Source organism: Garra rufa, chromosome 14 (genome assembly GCF_049309525.1).
Source record: "Garra rufa chromosome 14, GarRuf1.0, whole genome shotgun sequence".
NCBI classification, from domain to species: Eukaryota; Metazoa; Chordata; class Actinopteri; order Cypriniformes; family Cyprinidae; genus Garra; species Garra rufa.
In genome coordinates, this window is record NC_133374.1 from 18242024 (window position 1) to 18264349 (window position 22326).

Consider the following 22326-nt stretch of genomic DNA (forward strand, 5'->3'; position numbering starts at 1 on the left):
GTGATACTGGAAAAATGGTGGGGTTATTTGTATGTATTTTTTCTTGTTTTATTTTGAGCTTTGTTTATATATAAAATTACTGCATATAAACAGACTGCTCTGTAAATATATTTACATAAGGGCATGAATTAGTTTTATACATGACTGGGCTACTAGAAAATATTATAGAAGACTTTTCTGCTCACCAAGGCTGCATTTATTTGACCCAAAATACAGCAATAAAAGTCAATTTGAAATATCTTCACAGTTTAAAATAATTGTTTTTTATTTGAATATACAGTCAAGCCAAAATTTTTTTGCAACATTACTCCAGTCTTACATCCTTCAGAAATGATTCTAATATTCTGATATGCTGCTCAAAAAAAAAAAACATGTATTATTATTATTATTATGTTGAAAAAAGCTGAGTAAATTTTTTCAGGTCCCTTTGATGAAAGGAAAGTTCAGAATAAAATCATTTATCTGAAATCGAAATCTATTGTAACATTATAAATATAGCATATATAGCAGGGGTTTTCAAACCTGTCCTGGAGCCTCCCCTGCCCTGCACATTTTGTATGTCTCCCTTATTAGGCACACCCAATTCAGGTCTTGCAGTCTCTACTAATGAGCTGATGATTTGAATCAGGTGTATTAGATGAGAGAGACAAGCAAAATGTGCAGGGCAGGGGAGGCTCCAGGACAGGTTTGAAAACCCCTGGTATAGGGTAAAATGTTACAAAATCTTTTTATTTCAGATATATGCTTCAAAGAATCCTGAAATAAATGTACTCAACTGTTTAAAGTATTGATAATAATAATAATGAATGTTTCTTGAACAGCAAATCAGCATATTAGAATGATTTCTGAAGGATCATGTGACACTGAAGACTGGAGTAATGGTGCTGAACATTTTGCTTTGATCACAGAAATAAATTACATTTTAAAATATATTTAAATAGAATAATATTTCATAATATTACGCTTTGTATTTTTTATCAAATAAATGCAGGCTTGATGAGAAAATACTTCATCTTTAAAAAAAAAAATGGTAGTGTATAATTGTACAAGCCATTATTTTATTTTAAGTTACAGTGTATTTTAAAGGAGTCCTTGCCCTTGTGCTTATTTACCTCAAAGGCAGAATCCTAAAGTAGTGAATCATGAACATCAAGACATCCAGACAGAGCTTATTGTGATCTGTCTATGCAGTGGAACTGAATGAGATATCCAATAAATGTAGTGCATTCATTTTAGAGTAGACAGACAGATAAAGCTTTGCGTAGTTTTACAAGTCAAGCGGTGTCCAGCAGATGGTGCTTTAAGCCTAAAAGATACAATACAACATAAGATGATTTTACAGTGTTAGAATAATAACGATACTTTTATTCGTAAGTCAATTAGGAAAGCGATTGAATTAATTATACTTTTCCTTTGTTTTTGTTTTTGTGTGTGTGTTTTTTATTTTAAGATTTTCTCTTTGAACTTCCAAGGCATAAATGACTTTTAATTTGAAATCTCGTCTAATTTGATGCTCGCAACCGTTCTGGAAGTGGAAACTGTTGTCAACGGAAGTAGATTGAGTGAGAGTCGGTCTCCGTTGATCGAGTGCACCTTACAAGCCACTTTCAGGGGCGCTGCAGTAGGCAGAGGTAAAACTGCATGAAGTTTTAAAGCTTTGATACATTCATTTATATATGCGGAAGAATCTCTATATTGGATTTTTACCGCCATTATGGTTTCACTTAACAAACCAAAAAGCTACGTGAGCTCGCCTCTTGAATTGGGCATGGATAGATTATTGGCGGCTTCTTTGATAATATTGATACATTGTGAGAGTCCTCACACTGGTTTCAGAGACATGAGTAATAGTAAACACTTTTGCAATGTATTTAAATGTTCGGCTCCCTTGTTCATTGTGTTGTGTTCTCACTAATACGCTTATGCAGGGCTTTACATAGTCTGTCTTCATAAGAGGGTTTATGATGTTGCCAGTCTCTCTTATCGTGTGATCTGAATTGTGATCGTGTGAAAATGCTATTACATTCAGAAAGAAAATGTTTATGTCCTCATTGCAATCTTGTCTTTTCTTGTTTAGATTCAGGGATTTCTCCAGCTCCATCTTTTGGTTTAAGACAGGCTTCCAGCCATGGTGAGGCTCGCTAGCTTTTATCCTTATGATTCATGTCAAGATAAAAAACTGGGAACTCCAGATATATCAATTTCTAGAGAATTGTGTTATTTATTGTAAAAAATATTATCAATCATATGCTCATTCTTGAAATTGTTCTTAGACCAAGAGGTCAGATCTGGCCTAAATTATTGAACATGTAGTTTAACGCTGTTTTTTTTTTTTTTCCCCATCCTTATTTTTCTCTCTTGGTCAGTCTGCTGTGGTGGATCTAAAGACGAAGGAGGAGAAAGACGCAGAGCTGGACAAAAGGATCGAAGCTCTACGGAAAAAGAATGAAGCTTTGGTCAAGAGATATCAGGTGAATTTGAGCATTGAAATCTGATACTCTGTTGCCAGTAATTTTTCTTGACTTTAGTATTGTTGATTGCACATGGATGCAGTCCTTGAGATGCTCCAAATCAAGGCTTTTATCTTGGTCGGATTTTATTAATTCATTCAGCTTGCTTGTCTTCTCTTGTGTCACCAGGAAATACAGGAAGATAAGAAAAAGGCTGAACAGGAGGGCATCGCTGTGACAACAACTCGCAAACCTCGCCCTCACGAGCCTGAGTCTGAACGGAGAAAGACGGAGAAGGAGAACTTCACAGTGACTGTTGACTTGTCCAAACCTGCTGGGGTAAAGACAGATAGCAGAATATTTTCATAGAATGACCAATTACCATAATAAACCGTTATATAGCATTATCATAAATGCTTCTGCAAAACACTAAATGTATTCAGTATCAGGTGTGGTCTCTCTTGTGCAGTTCTCTCTTGAGCCTCATCAAAAACCCATTTTCCCACTTTTATAAGAGCTTTTTTTACTGCACAAATGAAATCAGTATCTGCAAAATCGCTATTTGAAATGCAGAGGTGGCGCAGAAGCTGCATCTGAGAAATAGTTAACTCAAAAATGAAAATTCTGTCATTAATCACTGACCCTAGTGTCATTCCAAACTGGTAAGACCTTCATTTATCTTGGGAACACAAATTAAGATGTTTTTGATTAAATCCGAGAGCTTTCTGGCCCTCCATAGACAGCAAGGGTCCTACCAGATTCAAGATCCAGAAAGGTACCAAGAACATTAGCAAAATAGTCCAAGTGACAAACCCCTTACAAAGAACTGTGATCTTTGTCCTCCCATAGAGTCCATAATAGGGCTGTACGATATTGGGAAAAATTACATTGCAATATATTTTTTTCTTGCGATATATATTGCGATGTGTACAAATTAATTTATGTTCATCAGGTTGTTTTCAACTGCTTAAAATCAAATAATAATTCAAGAATAATTGTGGTAATTTTGTAAGCATTTTCAAAGAATAGAAAAAATGTAAAAGTACAGTATAATCAAAACCCTGAAATAAAATACTTTTTAAAGCTTATTTTGGGTAGTTTCATAAACAGTTTGACTCACCTTATTCACTGTCAATTCAGGCAAATCAAGGCTCTAATATGAAATTAATAATGAATGTTGCTTTTACCCTGATGAAAGGGAAATCAGCTTCTTCCTTTCACAAAAAACATTAAAAGCTTAGCCAAGATGGAGGAACAGCTGATCATAGCTGTTACAGGGATAACATTTTTTAGCAGCAGAGCTACTGCAAGCAATTTTTAGTTTTGAAAATCCATTTATCTTTGTTTATTTATCTTTGCTGAAACTTCCGCATCTTTAGGAGAGCGCGGGTCATGGTTGCTTAGCAACGGCAGACGCCATTCTGCCACTCAAGTTACAGAGCGCTTTGGAAAGAAGGAGAAAGCGGCGCGCCTAGCGTTTTCCACGCGTTTTAGGCGCGACATGTGAACGGTCCCTTAAATTCGTAGTGTTTCCGCGAGTTGTGGCAACAACTGCCAGGCACTCCCGACAAAGCACCTGTTTTTGGTCAGCAGCATCCTTTTTGTATCCAAAATACTTCCATATGACCGACGTTGCGTTTCTTTTTGCGACCAAATCTTCCATTTCAGCGCTCTTCTCCCGTCCCACGCTCATTTCGCCATGCGCACGCAGAGACTGCATGCATGAAGTAGGTGAAGCAACGTGTGCATTGTAGTTTTTAAAGAACCCTTATACATGAGTTAATTACTTTATTTTAGACAAATATAGATCCGTGAATAGAAAGTTTAGAAATATAGAAAGTACATTTTTAAATCAGACACACATTTTTTTTTTTTTTTGCCCTGCATCGTGACTGCCACGATGTGACTATTGCGCATGCGTACATCGCAATGACGATGCTAAAATGATCTATCGTGCAGCCCTAGTCCATAATTTGGTATTTTATTAGACTCTTTAAAAATAAAATATTAAATGCATTTTATGTAAGCATTTAGTATTGTCAAATATATACTGTTTTTTTTTTAACTGTTTTATTTTGAATAACTTCAGATGACTAATGATTTCCATCAGCTCCAATAAAGAACAAGAGCATGTAGAAGTTAATTGGCTTTCCCATTCCTCACAGCTCTGAGGTTTTTAATTTCCCACCTGGGGAAGGGCTGAGACAAGCTGTAGAGCGTTTTAATCAATACCTGTAGAGTTTAAGTGGATCACAGATGGCCTGCGCAGCTGTGATAGACCTTCCCATCGAGGTCTGTGAAGGTCATGCCTTTCGGTAACTGCATTGTGAGAGAATTCTCTTCAAATATACTTGTTGAACTAGACAGATGGACATACATTGTGCCCTGTAAAGATGTGGTTCCCAGATATTGTGCGTAGTAAATGTAGTGTTTTAAACTATTAAGTTGTGTTTTGGTAATTAATATAAAGATGAAATAAAATATGATGAAAAATATATACGTAAACTCTAAAGAGAAAGTTAACTTTTTAAAAGAAACAAAAAGATACTTTTTTTTTTTTCAAAACAACAATAGAAAAAAATATTTCAATATAATTTTCATAAGTTGAAGTTTAGGAGTTTTTAGGAGGTTTCGGGACAGCCACCGGAAGGTGCATTTACCCAATAAATTATGATTTTAAATATATTAAGCTTACTAATATTTTAAATATTAGTGTGGGTTTCAGTAGATAATGGAATGATCTTAGTAAACATCTAAGATTTGAATACTTAAATGCTTTTTAAATGTGTTTTTTGTTGTTGTTGTGGGACAGCAGTTTGCACCAATTCTGCAGAATGGCCCATGTAAATACTAAAATTACATTGGTTTTGTGAACTTGATACATCATGATGAGATTTTTACTCAACTAAAAACCTCAAACCAAACCGCTTCTCTTTATTCTGGGTTTCTAGGAGAAGCGGGTTGTGAATGACAGGAAACCTGCTGGTCATCGTGGTGACCAGGTTCCAGAAGAAGAAGAGTCTGGTCGGCCTCATGGTGAGAGTCCCCCCCACAGAACCGGATCAGGTCGGCTAAGCAGAGGTGGCCACCGCGGTGGAAGAAGAGAGCCTCGTTTAAACAAAGGCGAACCATGGTCAGAGAGGCAACCTCAGGATGGTGAAGGTGGAGAGGGTCCAGCTCGTACTGAACGCCCCTCTAGAGGAGGGCGGAGAGGAGGAGGAGGAAGAGGTGGAGGTGGCGGTGGAGGTGGAGGAATGCAAGGAGGATCCGGTTCAGACAGGAAATCAAAGGTCTCTATTGACACTCACCAGTGACCTTTTCAAATCATTTTGTAATTTAGATTGTAAAACAGTGTTGTAATGCATTAATTTACTTACAAAGTCATTTGTAGGTGTGTAGGACACAATGAAATGTACAGAAAAGAGAACCGTTGCATGCAAAATTAATTATTTATACACAGCAATGCTGTTTCATGAATATATGTGACCCTGGACCACAAAACCAGTTATAGATAGCACGGGTATATTTGTAGCAATAGTCAACAATACATTGTATGGGTCAAAATTATTTTTTTTTTTATGCCAAAAATGATTAGGATATTAAGTAAAAATCATGGTCCATGAAAATATTTTGTAAATTTCCTACTGTAAATATATCAACTTAAATTTTGATTAGTATATGCATTGCTAAGGAACTCATTTGGACAACTTTGAAGGTTTTTTTTTTTTTTTTTTTTTTTTTTTTTTTGCACCCTTAGATTACAGATTTTCAAATAGTTGTACCTCGGCCAAATATTGTCTTATTCTAACAAACCATACATCAGTGGAAAGCTCAATGAAATCTCAATTTCAAAATATTTACCCTCATGTCTGGTTTTGTGGTCCAGGGTCACATATTATATCATTGTGAGACAAAACATTGCTGTTTGAGCAAATATAGGTTTAGTTTTAGACACTAGCATCATAATCTACAAAACCTTTTTAATTTGAGTTGATGTCTAATTTTTCAGGAGTGGGAGGAAAAAAGGAGACAGAACATAGAGAAGATGAATGAAGAGATGGAAAAGATTGCTGAATATGAGAGAGGTCAAATGGTACGGTTTGTACTCAACTTTCTCTTTTTAATGTATCATTCCAGTGTCAATGTAATACACACATACATACACACTTAACATTTGTTTTGTGCAGGCTGATGGAGAGAAGAACCCCATCAGGAACTTCCTTGATGACCCACGGCGTAGTGGGCCGATACCAGAAACTGACCGCAAGGAGGGAAGTCGACGGCATGTGCGCAATTGGGGTGGAATCGACTTTGATAATGTGAAGACTGGTACAGAGGTTGATAAAGAATGGACGGTACGAGGCAGATTGATTTGTTTTTTTTTAAGTGCTGTACAAGTAGACTGCTGGAATTAAATAGATCGAATGTGTCATGAAAGACATGTTACAAAAAATTTTTTCAAACAGAAAATTGTGTTGAAGATTCCACAGAAACCCCAACTGTTTTTGATACTGATAATGGTAAAAATGTTTTAAGCACCAAATCAGCATATTAAAATGATAAATTATATTTTAAATTATATTAAAATACAAATATTTTAAATTGTAATAATGGTAGAGACCATAATATTATTCATACTTTAAAACTATCTTTCTCTTTTTTTTTTTTTTTATCTCATAACAGACTCGTAGGCCAGGTGGTAAAGGCTCAGTGGATATGACTCTGTCCATGACTGGTCGAGAAAGAGCCGAGTATCTACGCTGGAAAAAGGAGCGAGAGCAGATTGATGAAGAACGACTGGCTCGTCACCGTAACGCCACTGGCCAGTGGAGACGAGAGTGGGATGCCCAGAAAACAGATACAATGTGAGTATTAAAGACGTAAATGTTTACTGTTGTAGCTATGATTATGCCATATAGCAATGGAATACTTAAAGGGCTAGTTCATTAAAAGATTAAATTCCTGTCATATTTTACTCACCCTCATTTTGTTCCGAACGGATATGACTTTTCTTTCTTATGAACAGGAATCATAGAAAATACATGGTGTTTTTATTATTTAGTAGTGATCTGGATAATATATCTCACATAAAATGTTTACATATAGTCCACACAAGAAAAGAATAGTTGAAATTATAAAAATGATCCCATTCAAAAGTTTACATACTTAACATTCTTAATACTGTGTTGTTACCTGAATGATCCACAGCTGTTTTTTTTTTTTTTTTTCTTTTTTAGTGATAGTTGTTCGTGAGTCCCTTGTTTGTCCTGAACTGCTGTTCTTCAGAAAAATCTTTGGTTTTTCAGCTTTTTCGTGTATTTGAACTCTTTCCAACAATGACTGTATGATTTTGTGATCCATCTTGTCACACTCAGGACAACTGAGGGACTCAGCAAATATTACAGAAGGTTCAAAAGCTTACTGATGCTTTATAAGGAAAGAAGATGCATTAAGAGCCAGTCACTCATAGAGTGACGTTGTGTAAAATCTTCTTATTTTGACTAAATATCATATTTTTTTCCATTTAGTACTGCCCTTCAGAAGCAAGATACATGTTCCCAAGAAGACAAAATAAGTTTAATTTACCCTGATCTTCAAATTCAAAAAGTTTTTGAATGCATCTTAAAGAATTGTTTCTCCTTCTGAAGCATCACTAAACGTTTGAACCTTCTTAAAGATTTATTTTTTGGAAAAAATGTCAGCCTCTAAAGACCAAGCCTGCCTTGTCTTCTTGGAGGAAATGTCCATGCCCTTCAATTTTAGCTTTAACAATTTAATTTCTGTTTGAGTGTTAAACAGAGACAGATAGATACTCCGTGTATAGGAGTAATTCATGCTGACAGGGTGAGAATGAGACGACCAGTAACCCTGTGGGCGTTTTCACAGGTTCAAGGAGGACTCAGCTGTGGCTGGAGAGAGCACACAAGAACAAAGCAACAGGAGAGGTAAATTACACACAAATAACTCCACACCTATCACAGTGACCACCTGACACCTGTTCTACAGAGTGTCTTATACTTCACACAGCCAGTGAATATACTATAGTACACAAACAAAAATGTAGTTACATTTCTGCTTTGTGAAACTTGTTTCTGTGGCTCTTTGGTGATGTTCTGTGCTGTGGTTTCTCAGCAGCTAGGGGGCGCAATGCCCATGTACAGCAACGCAGTGGACCTTCAGGTCAGCTTAAGGCATGGGACTGTGTGTGTGTGTGTGTGTGTGTGTGTGTGTTTGTGGCTAGTGTCTCTTTATCCTGCTTCACATTGGCCTTAGTCTGAGTGCAAGCCAACAGCTGGCCCTGTGCTGATAGTTTCTAATTGCTTTCCACTCCTCCGTAATAAGTTTCAGTGGAAGTGTGTATCTGATTGGATTATCTATTGTCTAAAATGCAATTCGCTGGATAGCTGAGATAACATTTCCTCATCATTGCTTTCTGCCAGTTGCCCAGCCATTTTTTCAAACTTGCTTCTCTGTCATTTTGCTGAGCAGAAAACATGCTCCCGGAAACTCCTTGCATTCTTGAGTTGATTGGCCTTTTCCTTTTTTAAAAACTCACAGTAAAAGCAACACTAGCAAGAACTGTAAACAAAGACTATGCTATTGTGGCCTGTAGCATGAAACTAGCTGAACAAACTCCGAGTAGGTTTAGAATTGGAAAAAAAATTCTCTTCTCTTCTCTGCTGAAGATTAAGAGATTAAAATACAGTATAATGAATTTACCTGGGTAAAAAAACAAAACCAGCTTCATGCTATAGGCCTCTGGACACTGTAGTTTTGCCTAATCAGTGGTAAATAAGTCTGCAAACAGTTCTTTATCTTAATCTTTCTATAGCCTAGGTGTTTGTGGATTGAAAAAGCATTCAATTGTCTTAAATTCATTTATAAATTTTAAGACCATGAAATAGCATGATATTTGGAGATGTCTAATTTGCAAACAGAAAGACAGGAGATGTTTCAAGGCCTGTAGTTTTCTGTTAAGATTTAAATTTATAATTTTACATTTGTATAACCTTCTACAATCTTCAAGCGCTTACTGATGCTTTACAAGAAAACATGATGCGTCAAGAGCTGGGGGTGAAAACTTTGTGAATTTGAAGATCAGGGTAAATTTAACTTATTTTGTCTTCTTGGAAACATGTATCTTCTGTAGCTTCTGAAGGGCAGTACTAAATGGGAAAAAAACAATATTTAGGCAAAATAGAAAAAATGTACACATCTTTATTCTGTTCAAAAGTTTTCACCCCCAGCTCTTAATGCATTGTTTTTTTTCCGTCAGCAGCATCAGTGAGCGTTTGAACCTTCTGTAATAGTTACGTATGAGTCCTTTAGTTGTTCTCAGTGTGAAAAGATGTCAAAAGTGCTATAAAAAAAACTAAGAATTTGTGTTTTAAATGTGCTTTATAAATAAATAAACTTGAACTTGTGGGACCTGAATGATTTCTCTGAAGAACAGTGGGCAGTTTTTAACTGTTAATGACAAACAAGGGACTCATGAACAACTATCGCTTAAAAAACAAAAACAGCTGTGGATCATTTAATTAACAACACAGTATTAATTATGTAATGCTTATGTAAACTTTTAAACAGGGTCATTTTTATAAATTCAACTATTTTCTTTTGTGGACTATATGTAAACTTTTATGTGAAATATCTTATTTAGGTCAGTACTAAATAAAAAAATAGTGCATTTTTTTTATGATCCTTTTTATTTTGGTAAAATAATTAACATTTAGCAGATTCTGCAAGGTGCGTGTAAACTTTTGACCTCAACTGTATATATCATTTTGTTACAGAAATGGTCTTAATTTTTCAACATTTGCTGTAAAAATGAGGCCCTGCATCCTCTGGGATGTTTTAAATGAGGACATCAGCACAAAAACCTAAAATAAAATGTAGTATTAATTATTATTTCACTTTGATGCTTTCATTTGGGTACTTCTCAGTTCAGTCCAGCAAAATTAAATGCCCTTATCAAAATCAATGTGCAAAAGTGAAAAAGTGTTCTGTTATTTTTAGGATTGTTGCATACTTTCAATTGGCTTATACTCAAACAACATTTCCCTGCTAAGGCACAGTCCTCTAACTTACATCACTCTTTCCCTAATGTTGTAGTTTTCACATTACATTTTTTACTAAGCTGTCACTCACAACAAACTAAAGTACCTCTTTTGCAATTTGCATCGAAGAAAGTCTTGCGTCTTGCTGCTTTGACACATGCTCATTTGCTGATGTCTTGGCTTTGAGTGCTTCACGAACCCAGTATCTACCTCACAACATCTAAGTCAAGTCTCATCACAGTGCTGTCAAATCAAGGGCACATTTGCATGTTTTTCTCATCCATTTCCCTCCTCTCATCCTGAAGAGTGATGCATAGAGGGGTAATCCATCAGAATGACAGGGGGCCATCTGTTACTCTGAGCCCAGGGTCATCTCTCTCCACCACAGATTTCAGACACAGAATTGTTTTCCAGGGTCTTGCTCAGCCCTATATCACCCTTCAAGATTAAATATTGCTCTAATCTCTCTTATGCAGAAGACAGCAAGAGGCCACCCAAGGCATCAACCTTCGGGGATTTCTTGGGACAAGGACCCAGACAGGGAGGCCGTGTACGAGGGAGGGGTCGTGGTCAAGGCAAAAGCTACAGGTATGCAATAGGTTCAACTTTCTGGACCACACCAGCTTTGCTCCTAGCTTCCATTGAAGTCAACTATATGAAGAAAAATCCTGGAATTGGATGACATAGGAAAGACTGGATTATAAATAAATTTTTATTCTAGAAGTGAACTAATTCTTTAACATACTTCCTTCCTAAAGCATGCATGATAATCGATGGGAAGGAGAAAATGAAGAGGAGAAAGGAAGAAAGGAGGAGCAAGAAAAGGAGAAGGATGAAGAGATGGTCAAAGGAAAGGAAAACGAGAAGAAGGATGGCACCCCCAAGGCCACATTGTCAGACAAGGTAAGAGGTCTGAAAACACTAGATACTAAGAGTTCTTTTGAAGAGCCATATGAATGAAGGTTGCTCTTAATTAGTCTGTGTTTCAATTGTTCCTGACCTTCTCCTGCTGTGCAGAAGACTGATGAAGGAGGCCTTGCTGAAGAGGAGGATGATGAGTGGGAGGATGCCAGCGATGGTGAAGAGGAAGATGTGGAAGAGGATGAAAAAGCAGATCATGAGGAAGATACGAAAGATGCTAAACCAACAGAAAAGTCCCCTACCTCTACTGCACCCTCTACTCCAAGCCCAAAAGATCAACGTACCCCAAGACCCAAAGTCCACATTCCTTCCCCACAGGAGACGCTCAGTACACCAGAGGGACCTAAACCCCTCAGCCCTTTCTCCCCACTGGACGGCCACCAGCCAGTGACAGACTGGGGTGAAGAAATGGAGATGCTTTCTCCTAAGAGCAGTCTGGGTGAGAGCCCACTGAGGCCCAGCAGCACTGAAAGCAGTCCAGCTCAACCCAAGAGCGACCCAGCTGAACATGACACGACAACCACCCTCAGCCAGCCGGAAGAACCAGAAAGTAAAGAAAGTACATCTCCAGGTGGGATAATTGTGGTCTTTATTTAGTACATCACAGTTTCTCTTTTTAGCAGTGCTTTTTAAGACACTTATGCTTCGTTTTTCATCTGTCATTTCATCTCACACATTAAGCATTCTAGCCTTTTAGCTTAGACTCTATTGGCCATGATACAATTATTTGAAAATCTAGAATCTGAGGGTGTGAAAAAATCTAAATATTGAGAAAATCACCTTGAAAGTTGTCCAAATAAATTTCTTAGCAATGCATATTACTAGGGATGCACCGAATATTCAGCCACCGAAAATATCACCTTTTATCACCGAAACAACACGGCAGAAACAATACATTGACGCAAACAGAAACCGCAGCCTGCACGTGCTTGTCTGAAGCAACACATCTGCGGTGTGGACGTATATCAGTATATCCGAGAAAGACCCACGGATAGCGATTTGCAAAATATGTAAAGCCGAAATTTCAAGAGGGGTGTGTCTGCAGTCGTGCGGGCAGCCAGTGATGAGAGCAGAGACAGAGACAGATGTAGCTTTCAGTGAGTGAAAAACAATGGCTTTACGTTGGTGTTACGTCACAATATTTTAAAGATATGTCCTTTCTATATACTGTATTTTTATAAATATTTGTTTTAAACCATGGAGGTGAGCCAATGGATATCACACAAGCAACTAGGGTTGTGACGATGAGGAAATTTCCCCACCGGTTAATTGGCACGTGACAACACCGGTAATACCGGTATCACCGTGGGGGTGGGGGCTTGCTCTTTTTTCTGCTTTTAAATAGCTTATAAATGCGTGCGTATTATACTTTCACTTTCAGTTTGGCGGGAATTGGCAATTCGGCGTCAATTGTTTTAATGGACGACAACGAAACTACAAAAAAAAAAAAAAAAAAAAACTTTGAACCCAAAATATTGCCAAACAAGTGCTTTTGGACACTAAATCGTCCGCCATTCTCTTTCTGTAAATTCGACTCCTCACACAGATAATTAACACGGCCAATTCACCATCAGCAATCACACTCCGTATCCAAGCACTACAAGAGAATCCCTTTAAATAGCCAAGCAGTTACCTTCATCATCTCTTGTTTTCAGCATCCCTCTCCCTGGGCAGGGGGAGTGCCCCGTGCTCGGCCAAACATGCTTAACTTTTACGCTGTTTATTATATGTAAGCGCGAACTCCTCACGTGATTAATGAAATATGACGCATTGCAGCTATGTTCAGTTTTTAATTATATTGCATGATCTCGTCTTAAGTAAATTATTTAGGATGATATTTTCCATTCAATTCAAATAAATATTTAATAAAAAAATGAATACTTAAAAAAAAAAAAAAAAAAAAAAAAAGGTGGAGATGGTGTCACGGTGGAAAAGTGATGTCACCGGTGTTGCGTCTTAAAACCGGTAACACCGTCAACACCGTCTATCGTGGCAAGCCTACAAGCAACGTGAAAACTGCACAATATGTTAAAGTGAAAGCTGACAGTGCTTTCAGCATCTGACGTGCATTCTCTCAGAGACAATAAGATGCGATTATATTTTATATGCTGATATTAATTTAGTCGCCTAATATTTTTCTTGTGCCCTGAACATGGTGGGAAAAAATAAAAAGAAACGTATTTTGTGTAAGGTTTGTTTTTTTGAAAGACTTAAATAAAGCTCTTAATTTTCATTGATGACTGCAGTTTTATTTAGGGGTTAAGAAAGTCTTAATTATGATTTCAGGTGGTCTTAAATGTGGGGACTGAAAGACAAGAATTGCAATGAAACTTCAAAAGGCTATCCATTGAATAAATATGAGCACTGCACGTTTCAAAGTCATTTGCTGCGCTGCTTTGTGTACCATTCTGAAAGCGCCTCCTGCTGGAAGAGAAACACGTAGAGTTGTAAATGTGAACTGATGGATCCACAAGATAATGTGTTATAAAAATGTAAACAATTTAAACAAAGGCAGTAAAATATATGTATATGTTATTTAAGTAATATAATATTTGATTGATAACAATTGTTTAAATTAATATAATTGATTTATTCTTTGAAACTTTAATATTAATTTATGCAATTGCAATGCTTTGATTTTAGTAAGATTAGTACACAGTCATAGCCATAAATGCAATGGTACTAATAATTGGCATAATTCTTTCGGTGTTTCGGTTTTTGGCCAAGAATTTTCATTTCGGTGCATCCCTAGTTCAGTGTTTAATAAATATTTTGAAATTGTATTTTTGTTATTTCATTTATTTCTCTGAAATGCAACACAAAATAGTAAAAAGCTAATTTTTACTATTTAATTATTGTAATGGTGAAAAAATTGGCAAAATAAATGGAAAAAAATGCGAAACACCGCGTTCGGTATTCGGCCAAGCATTTCATTATTATTCGGCTTCGGCCAAGAATTTCATTTCGGTGCATCCCTACATATTAATAATCAAAAATTAAGTTTTGATGTATTTACTGTTGGTAATTTACAAAATATATTCATGGACCATGATCTTCTTAATAATCTACTTAATATCCTGATGATTTTTGGCATAAAAGAGAAATCGATCATTTTGACCAATACAATGTGACTTTGGCGATTGCTACAAATATACCCATGTTACTTAAAGGAGTGCAGCTTCAAAGGGCTCTCTACACAACCCATCCACAACTAAGGGTCTTGTCTAGTGAAACGAGCTAGTGCAAGATGAGCATTTGTGGTGCAAATGTATAACAATTTTTATTGTTTTTAGAAAATGACAGATCTTTTTGCTAGATAAGACCCTTATTCCTCAACTGGGATTGTGTTTTGGGATTGAGTCATTTGAAGCTGCACTGAAACTGCAGTTTGGATCACTATTAAAGTCCACTTTATGGAGAAAAATCCTCATGCTTTCCTCAAAAACCTTAATTTCTTTTCAACCTAAGTAAAAGATGTGAACATTTTGGATGACACAGTTGTAAATAATTATCAGGTAATTTTAATTCTGGAAGTGAGCTAATCCTTTAAGTTTCTTTTCACATTCAGTGGTCGAATCAGCTTCCTGTGAAACACCAAAGGAGTCGGTACCAACTGAATCTCCTGACACAACCACCTCAAGCAGCCATGACACAGCAGATCCTGTAGTGCCGCCCATCCCAGACAGCGCCAACCAGAGCAGTAAGTCAAAACAATTCATTAACACACAGTTTGAATTATGATTTCCTGCAAATGGTCCATTAATTGTACTGTCCTCCATATCCTGTTTATCCTCTGATTCAGACGACAGTGACGTCCCCATTGTAGAGCCGGATCAGAGCCAGCCTGAAACGAATGTTGGAGAGGAAACGGCAGTGGATTCTTCAGATCAACCATCCTCAGGTGCTGTTCTTATTACCAGCTTTGAGACTGTGGCTTTTCGAAAGAAGTCCCTTACTTCAGCTGACTTCTAACAACTAACCAACGTCCCTTCCCTTTTTTGGCGCACTTCAGTCTTTCTGGTTCTCTGTTTCTCCCTCCCTGTTCACTACACTCATGTCTCCTTTATGTTCCTGTGTCCATCTGTCTCATGGCATGAGATGGCGTCTGCTATCGGGCTTGTCTCTATCGTCTTTGACAAATGGGAATGCAGCTCCTCAGGCTATGACAGTCCTCCCCTCCTCTGGGACTGACTGCTTCTGTCTGCAGCTTCACACTGGCTGTCATTCTCCACTGTGAACCTTGCACACCTCCTCCAGCACGACTAATATCCCGTGTTTTCTGTGCTCCCGGATCCCCTCATTGTCGTTCATGCACCTCTTTAATTTCGCACCTTTCCCTGGATGACATGTTTGGATATGGGTTTCGCTTTTTCCCCTTTCATGCATGTCACAAACTGCTTGAGCAAATCAGTGTTGATTTGATTTTTATTCCATTTTTGCAAAAGCATATGTGTATGTGTGAGTGTGTGGACTGCAAATGGGAATGATCTATACCATCATCCCAACAGGATCCCATGTGATTGCTGTTTAGGATCATTATGATTGAGGGGAAAGCGGGTTGGCTTTTCTCCCAGAGCAGCTTGCAGAGATGAATTACACAGGGTAAACCAAATGTGGTTTCAGAGACTGTATGGCACCTTATTAGATTTCATGTCATTTTAATGTCCATCATGTATGAATGTTTATCAAGGCACACCAAATGAATGTATCAAGTTCACCAGAGTGCAATTTAAGGTACTTTTTACAAATAAAATCCGATGTTTATTCATATAGACTGTTTAAAAAAAAAGAAGTCCTCTGAGATGATCAGAGTTCCTGCGGTTTAGGAAAACCTAGAAATATCAGGTCGTTTTAGAATTATCCTTTCCAGGCCTATAAAAGGAGTCAAATTTGAAAGGGAACTTCGGGTATTAAGACTTGAATGGCTTAATATAAAGTAAATGATGTCTCTTACGTTATATGTAGTAGAAAACCCATGAAAGATTTACGTTATTTACAAAATCCACAATCTGCATATTTTGGACTATTTGGGGGTGCCATTCTTTCACTGATGTAAAATGTTTCCACTCTGTTAGCTACTGCCACTACCTGTTGCTATTTTTACCTCAACACAACTAGAAATACACAACTCTGAAAATAAAATACTGATACAATGCGACATTAGGTTGTAATTTTCAGTTGAAGGGCAACAAGAGAAGCGATGTAAGTCTTCACTGCTTTCCTAGTGATAAGAAGAGGAGAAAAGAATTGAGAAGATGCCTGTGGATGAATAAAACTTCCTAAAGACCCATGTCTTTGTTCTCTCCGCTTTAGCCCTGATGCCTTAAAATGCTACTGAAAGAGCTTACAAACAGCAGAGACAAGAAACGTTTGATGCCATCCTGGGAGGATTTAAATAGGTTGACATTTCTCAGAGCAGATTTCACTCGATAACCAGAGGCGTTTTGACTCCTTGTGGAGAAAGATCAATGGTAGAGCATTTAGTTTAAGCCTACGCTTAAATCCAGTGTTGGGGAAAGTTACTTTTAAAAGTAATTTATTACAATATTGAGTTACTTCCTAAAAAGTAACTAATTGCATTACTTAGTTACTTTTTATGGAAAGTACTGAATTACGTTACTTTTGCTGGGCTGGGCTTGCTTGTATTTTATATTCTTAATATAAAAAAGTTTTCTGGCATATGTAAAAGTCCTTTCAAACCAAAAGTGAAACAAATAAGACTCAGGCCAAAGGAAATGTAAATTCAATTATTAACACATTTAATTATTGTAGGTTTGCGACATGCAAAAACCGTCAAATGCAGTTTTCATTTGACTGTTTTTATTCATTTTGAGGAATACTGAATCAGTTTTTGTGCAAGTGAGATGAATAAACTATGTTTACACAGTGCACACAACGCCTGTGTACTCCCAATTTCTCTGAACATGACGACAGTAGAGCTCAAGCTCAGTCAATAAATGGGAAAACAAAGTAACTGGTGCTTATTTGAAAAATTAAATGAGATGTTTTACTGTAAATTAAAAAAGTAATGCATTACTTTACTAGTTACTTGGAAAAAAGTAATCTGATTACTTATAATGCGTTACCCCCAACACTTCTTTTATCCATTGCCATTTGTAAGCTCTTTCAGTAGCTGTGGTCATTGTATCAGTACTTTTATTTTTCGAGTTGTGTTGTGGTGTAAATGGCAACAGGTAGTGCCAGTAGCTCACAGTAAACGTAAAAAGTCTTTCATGTGTTTTTCTATTTTAGTAAGAGACATAATTTTTGTTATATTAAGCCATACAAGTCTCAATACCCAGGGCTCTCTTTACAAATCAAGTAAATTTGTAAGTAATTTTCTAGTTATGTTTTTCAAAACGATTTCATCAGCTAGGTCTAAGTCATTTTACTCATTCTGAATAAAAGATTTGATATGTGACACGTTTGGATGAGTGTATGGTGTCTCAGGAGGCATTCAAACCACATTTAAATTTCTGTTTCTGTGTGTTAATTGCAATCGTACATTCATTATATTAATTATTTATTTTAAATTATATTCCTTACCCAGTAATTGAAAACAAATGGAAATTCAACACTCAGAGCAAAGGAAAATTAAATCTAAATCTGGTGGCCTTTTATTCTCAGTTTTTTTTTTTTTTCTGTAATGTCTGAAATTTGAATTCTCTCTCTCCTTTTATTGCCCTTTTAAGGTAGCGGTTTTGTACACCATTCAGCAAATTTTCTCAGGCAAATCAAGTAAATTAAATAGGAATTCACTGAATCTAGAATACTGTATAGTGTGAAGGTGAAGTATTTCCCCACACAATGGGTTTTAAGGGATTGTTCACCCAAAAATGAAAATTCTGTCATTAATTACTCACCCTCATGTCATTCCAAACCTGTAAGACCTTCGTTCATCTTCAGAACTCATTAAGATATTTTTGATGAAACCTGAGAGTTTTCTGACCCTCCATAGACAGCAACACAAGTACCACGTTCAAGGCCTAGAAAGGTAGTAAAGACATCGTTAATGTGGTCCATTTGACATCAGTGTTTAAACCATAATGTCATAAAAGCTACGAGAATACTTTTGTGCACAAAGAAAACAAAAACGGCTAAATTCAACTTTATTCATATCTTGTCTTCTGTGTCAGTCTATGGCGCATTTGATTAAGAAAATGGCTTTAGTGTGAGTGTTTCATTATACATCACTGCACTGTTGACAATAAACGATGGATGTTTAGTTCCTGTGAGTATTCACCAAAATATCACTGTGACTGCACCTTAGAACTCTGTCTGTAGGTCATGCATTTGAAGTTTATACTATGTAGATTTGGCACAATGCTGGAATGGCGAATAAATATTGCGCTGCTTGTTATTTCTGATTGTCTCCCTTTCACTTTAAGCCAATTTGAATTGAGGAACCACTTCTTAGTGTTTTGTGAATGTTTGGTGTCATATCCACTCCGTTGCCAAAGGCTCAACCCTGTCACTCAATCATTTGGGATCACTGTCCTTCTCCACCTGCTCCTGCTTATTGCCATTACATCATACCAGTTTGTTATGCGACTAAGCGCTCATTAGCAACTAATGAGTGGATGTGATTTCTGGCCGATTCCCTCATTCGGATTTCCATTGTCCACATGCACCCTGGAAATCAACACAAACGCTAATGGCTCAATAACAAGATTCTTGTATTTCCTTCAATTCGATTACTCTGCAACGTTTAGCCTGTTTACCAAAAGGAAACGTTTTTGTTTTTTTTTTATTGCAAAAATGCTTTTATGAGGAAACTGCAGTTGACTTTCAGATCAGAGTGGTAATGAAATCACACATTACAATGAAACGGTACATACTTTTTTGCTCTTTCAGTCAAATTGTGAAATGGTGGTTTACAAGTTTTCATGTCAATATTTTCATCCTGACTGCTTTATATATGTTAACAGGCTGAACTCCGGTGAACCCAGTGCTTCACAAACTGGAATAGGAGGTAAGCGGAGGAGAACGAAGACATCAGGTGTAATGGACGACTGTTGACTGTAAATTAAAGCGGTCGAGGGCACATCTTTGGATCCCTGTCAATGCTTTATCCAAACAACTACCTGCATTGTTTAATTATTCCTCATTGGTTGACACTGTTGTCGAGCCAAGCTGCTGTTTTCTCACATTTACCCTGGGATTATTTTGTAAAGCATGATACACTCAAACCATGATAATGTTTTGATGAAGGGGCGGTGGAAGTGCCTGTTTCCCAAAGTTGTTTGAAATCACCATAGACCACAAGGACATTACATTTTTGGCATAACAGCACTTAGATATAATACCCGAACTCGCATGCATCTTTGAAGGTCGATAAGGAACATATTAAGATGTATTTATTGCCTAAGAGTGGCATGCTTCACTTTTTGCCTTTTTTTTTTTTTGGTGAACTAGGGCATTACTACTATTTTTATTTTTTAAATCAGGGCTACTTTTGAATCAATATTTTAGTAATATATCCATGAAGATGAGTTGTGGATTTTAAGTTTGCTATAAACAATTGGTGCCCTAGACATTGTGCTCGCTGACCAAAGATAAAATCATGAGAAGTTGTAAGAATTTGAATGAGGAAAACTAAACAATTGGGGCATAGCAGAGATTGTGTACCTCATTGCTATGAAATCTAATACTGTTTTATTGACCATTTTGTAATGTTTTGTTCATCTTATGCATTTATCACGGGTGTAATTGTGTTACTGAATTTGAATGAATTGAGCAGGAGCTTAAAAAATTGCAATATGTATATGTCTTTTAGACTGACAGACATTCCAGTGCTTCGTGTGAGTGCTTGTTTCTCTCTTCACATGCATTGTATATCCCTGTTTTTCAATTGAGCTCGCTGAGCAGAAAGAATCATGACATTTGTGATTGTATTGTACCTGCTGCATCTCCCTGCAGATGAAATGTCTTCCTGTTTGGGTAGAAAATGTATATATAATTTGGTTTGCCTCTTGTGGGAGGTTTGGTTTGGCTTTTCAGAAGTGCACGTAGCATGATACTGAATTGTTAGGATTTTCCTCAAGTTTTCTTCTAAGGCTACATGCAATTCTTTCTCTTTTTTTTTTTTTTTTTTAAGCTTACTGGAGATGTTTTTTGTTGCTTTTATCACCCTATTAAGATGTGTGAATGGTAAGCAAGCATTGCAACTCTTTATGTACTTTGTAAGCTGTCATATGAAATAAATGACATCTTTGCCTTATGTTATTAGTTCATTTTTTGGCTCAAGATGTTTTCTGCAAGGCCAGGTTAATTATGCACTTCCAGTAAGTCAGTTTCTAATGTTACTGGTATATTGGATTTTTAGAGAATAAATAAATGTGTTAGCACTGAGAATTTCTAACGTACCCACCTTATTTCTCATCACAAAAGCCATTTTCTTTGAATGTGCGAGACTTCCAGTTCACTAGTCGTTGTGGGGAAATAACGACAAGAATGAATAACAAAGTGCAGTAAATGGTAAAACTTTGCACTACAAACCAGTGTGTTCATAAGATAATACATAAAAAAATATGGCAAGACACACTATTTTGATATCAAGATGTTAAGTCCTTTTAACATATTTTCTCATAATAGTAACGGGCGTCAAATGCCCGAAACGCTCCATTCGCACGAACCGCGCCACAGGAAGGTCTATTGCGTCTTTGCATTGACTTAACATGTAAATCACTTGCGCTTAACATGCCATTCACGTCTGGTGTGAACGCACCATAAGAGATGTAATTTTAACATCATTTTTTTCTCGTAATAACGAATTATATAATTTTAACAACAAAAAACAACATTTTCTCGTTAAAATTATGAAAATATGTGTTTTGTAAGTATATGTAATTGAGTGAAAAAAATAATTGGTGGCATCAATGCATCACCGTTTAAATCGATTACTTAAAGGGATAGTTCACCCAAAAATGAAAATCTGATGTTTATCTGCTTACCCCCAGGGCATCCAAGATGTAGGTGACTTTGTTTCCTCAGAAAAACACAAATGAAGATTTTTAACTAAAACCAGTGCAGTCTGTCAGCCATATAATGGCAGTGGATGGGCACCAGACCTTTAAAAGTAAACAAAAACATGCACAGACAAATCCAAATTACACCCTGCGGCTTGTGACGATACATTAATGTCCTGAGACATGAAACTATCATTTTTTGCGAGAAACTGAACAGTATTTATATAATTTTTTACCTTTGATACACAGCCACGTCCATCTCTCCTGAGCACGAGTTTAGCATCATGTTTCATGTGTACACACTCTGGCGTAGTATACGCAAACGCCAGAAGCGATCTGTATACGACACTCATTGTTTACACAGTGCACAGAGATTGTGGGTATAGCAGCTATTCAAAATGGTAATCACTTGCGCTTATCCTGATTGTTCAAACCGATTTAAAACTAAAAGATTACGTTTGCTTGCGCAAACTCATCCGGGACTGTTGTTTTTTTCACCGATTTCCCCTTCCGGCGTTTGCATGTACTACACTAGAGCGTGTACACATGTAACGAGCCTGATAAGTTTTGTGTCTTAGGACATCAATGTATCGTCACGAGCCGCAGGGTGTAAATTGGATTTGTCTGTGCATGTTTTTTTTTTTTTTTTTGTTTTTTTTTTTACTTTTAAAGGTCTGGTGCCCATCCACTCCCATTATATGGCTGGCAGACTGCACCGCTTTTAGTTTAAAATCTTTGTTTGTGTTTTGGATGCCCTGGGGGTAAGCAAATAAACATCAACTTTTCATTTTTGGATGAACTATCCCTTTAATTGTTAAACAAAATGTTTAAATATATTTACAGTTAAGCAAGTTTTACTGTAGCACTCTTAAAATGATTTTCCTATTCCAATTACTATTTTCCAGAGTACATTATTGGAAAAGAAATGAT

General features: G+C 36.8%; 1 protein-coding gene across 3 annotated transcripts; it reads left to right on the top strand.

The window, feature by feature from the left end:
• Window positions 1-1530: 1530 nt before the first annotated feature.
• ccdc9 (coiled-coil domain containing 9) lies at window positions 1531-20618 on the top strand. Of its 3 annotated transcripts, none has more exons than XM_073817927.1 (16): window positions 1531-1631; window positions 2078-2131; window positions 2367-2471; window positions 2640-2789; window positions 5402-5740; window positions 6460-6543; window positions 6638-6805; window positions 7134-7315; window positions 8337-8395; window positions 8583-8630; window positions 10984-11095; window positions 11266-11410; window positions 11525-11999; window positions 14997-15128; window positions 15231-15329; window positions 19357-20618. In XM_073817927.1, the coding sequence occupies exons 2-16, from the start codon at window positions 2129-2131 to the stop codon at window positions 19359-19361; spliced, it is 2106 nt and encodes a 701-aa protein (XP_073674028.1). In that variant the 5' UTR covers window positions 1531-1631; window positions 2078-2128; the 3' UTR covers window positions 19362-20618. The 3 variants fall into 3 exon arrangements, with proteins under 3 accessions (XP_073674028.1, XP_073674029.1, XP_073674030.1); XM_073817928.1 differs by having other exon boundaries at window positions 8586-8630; XM_073817929.1 differs by lacking the exon at window positions 8583-8630 and having other exon boundaries at window positions 19357-20617.
• Window positions 20619-22326: the final 1708 nt, after the last annotated feature.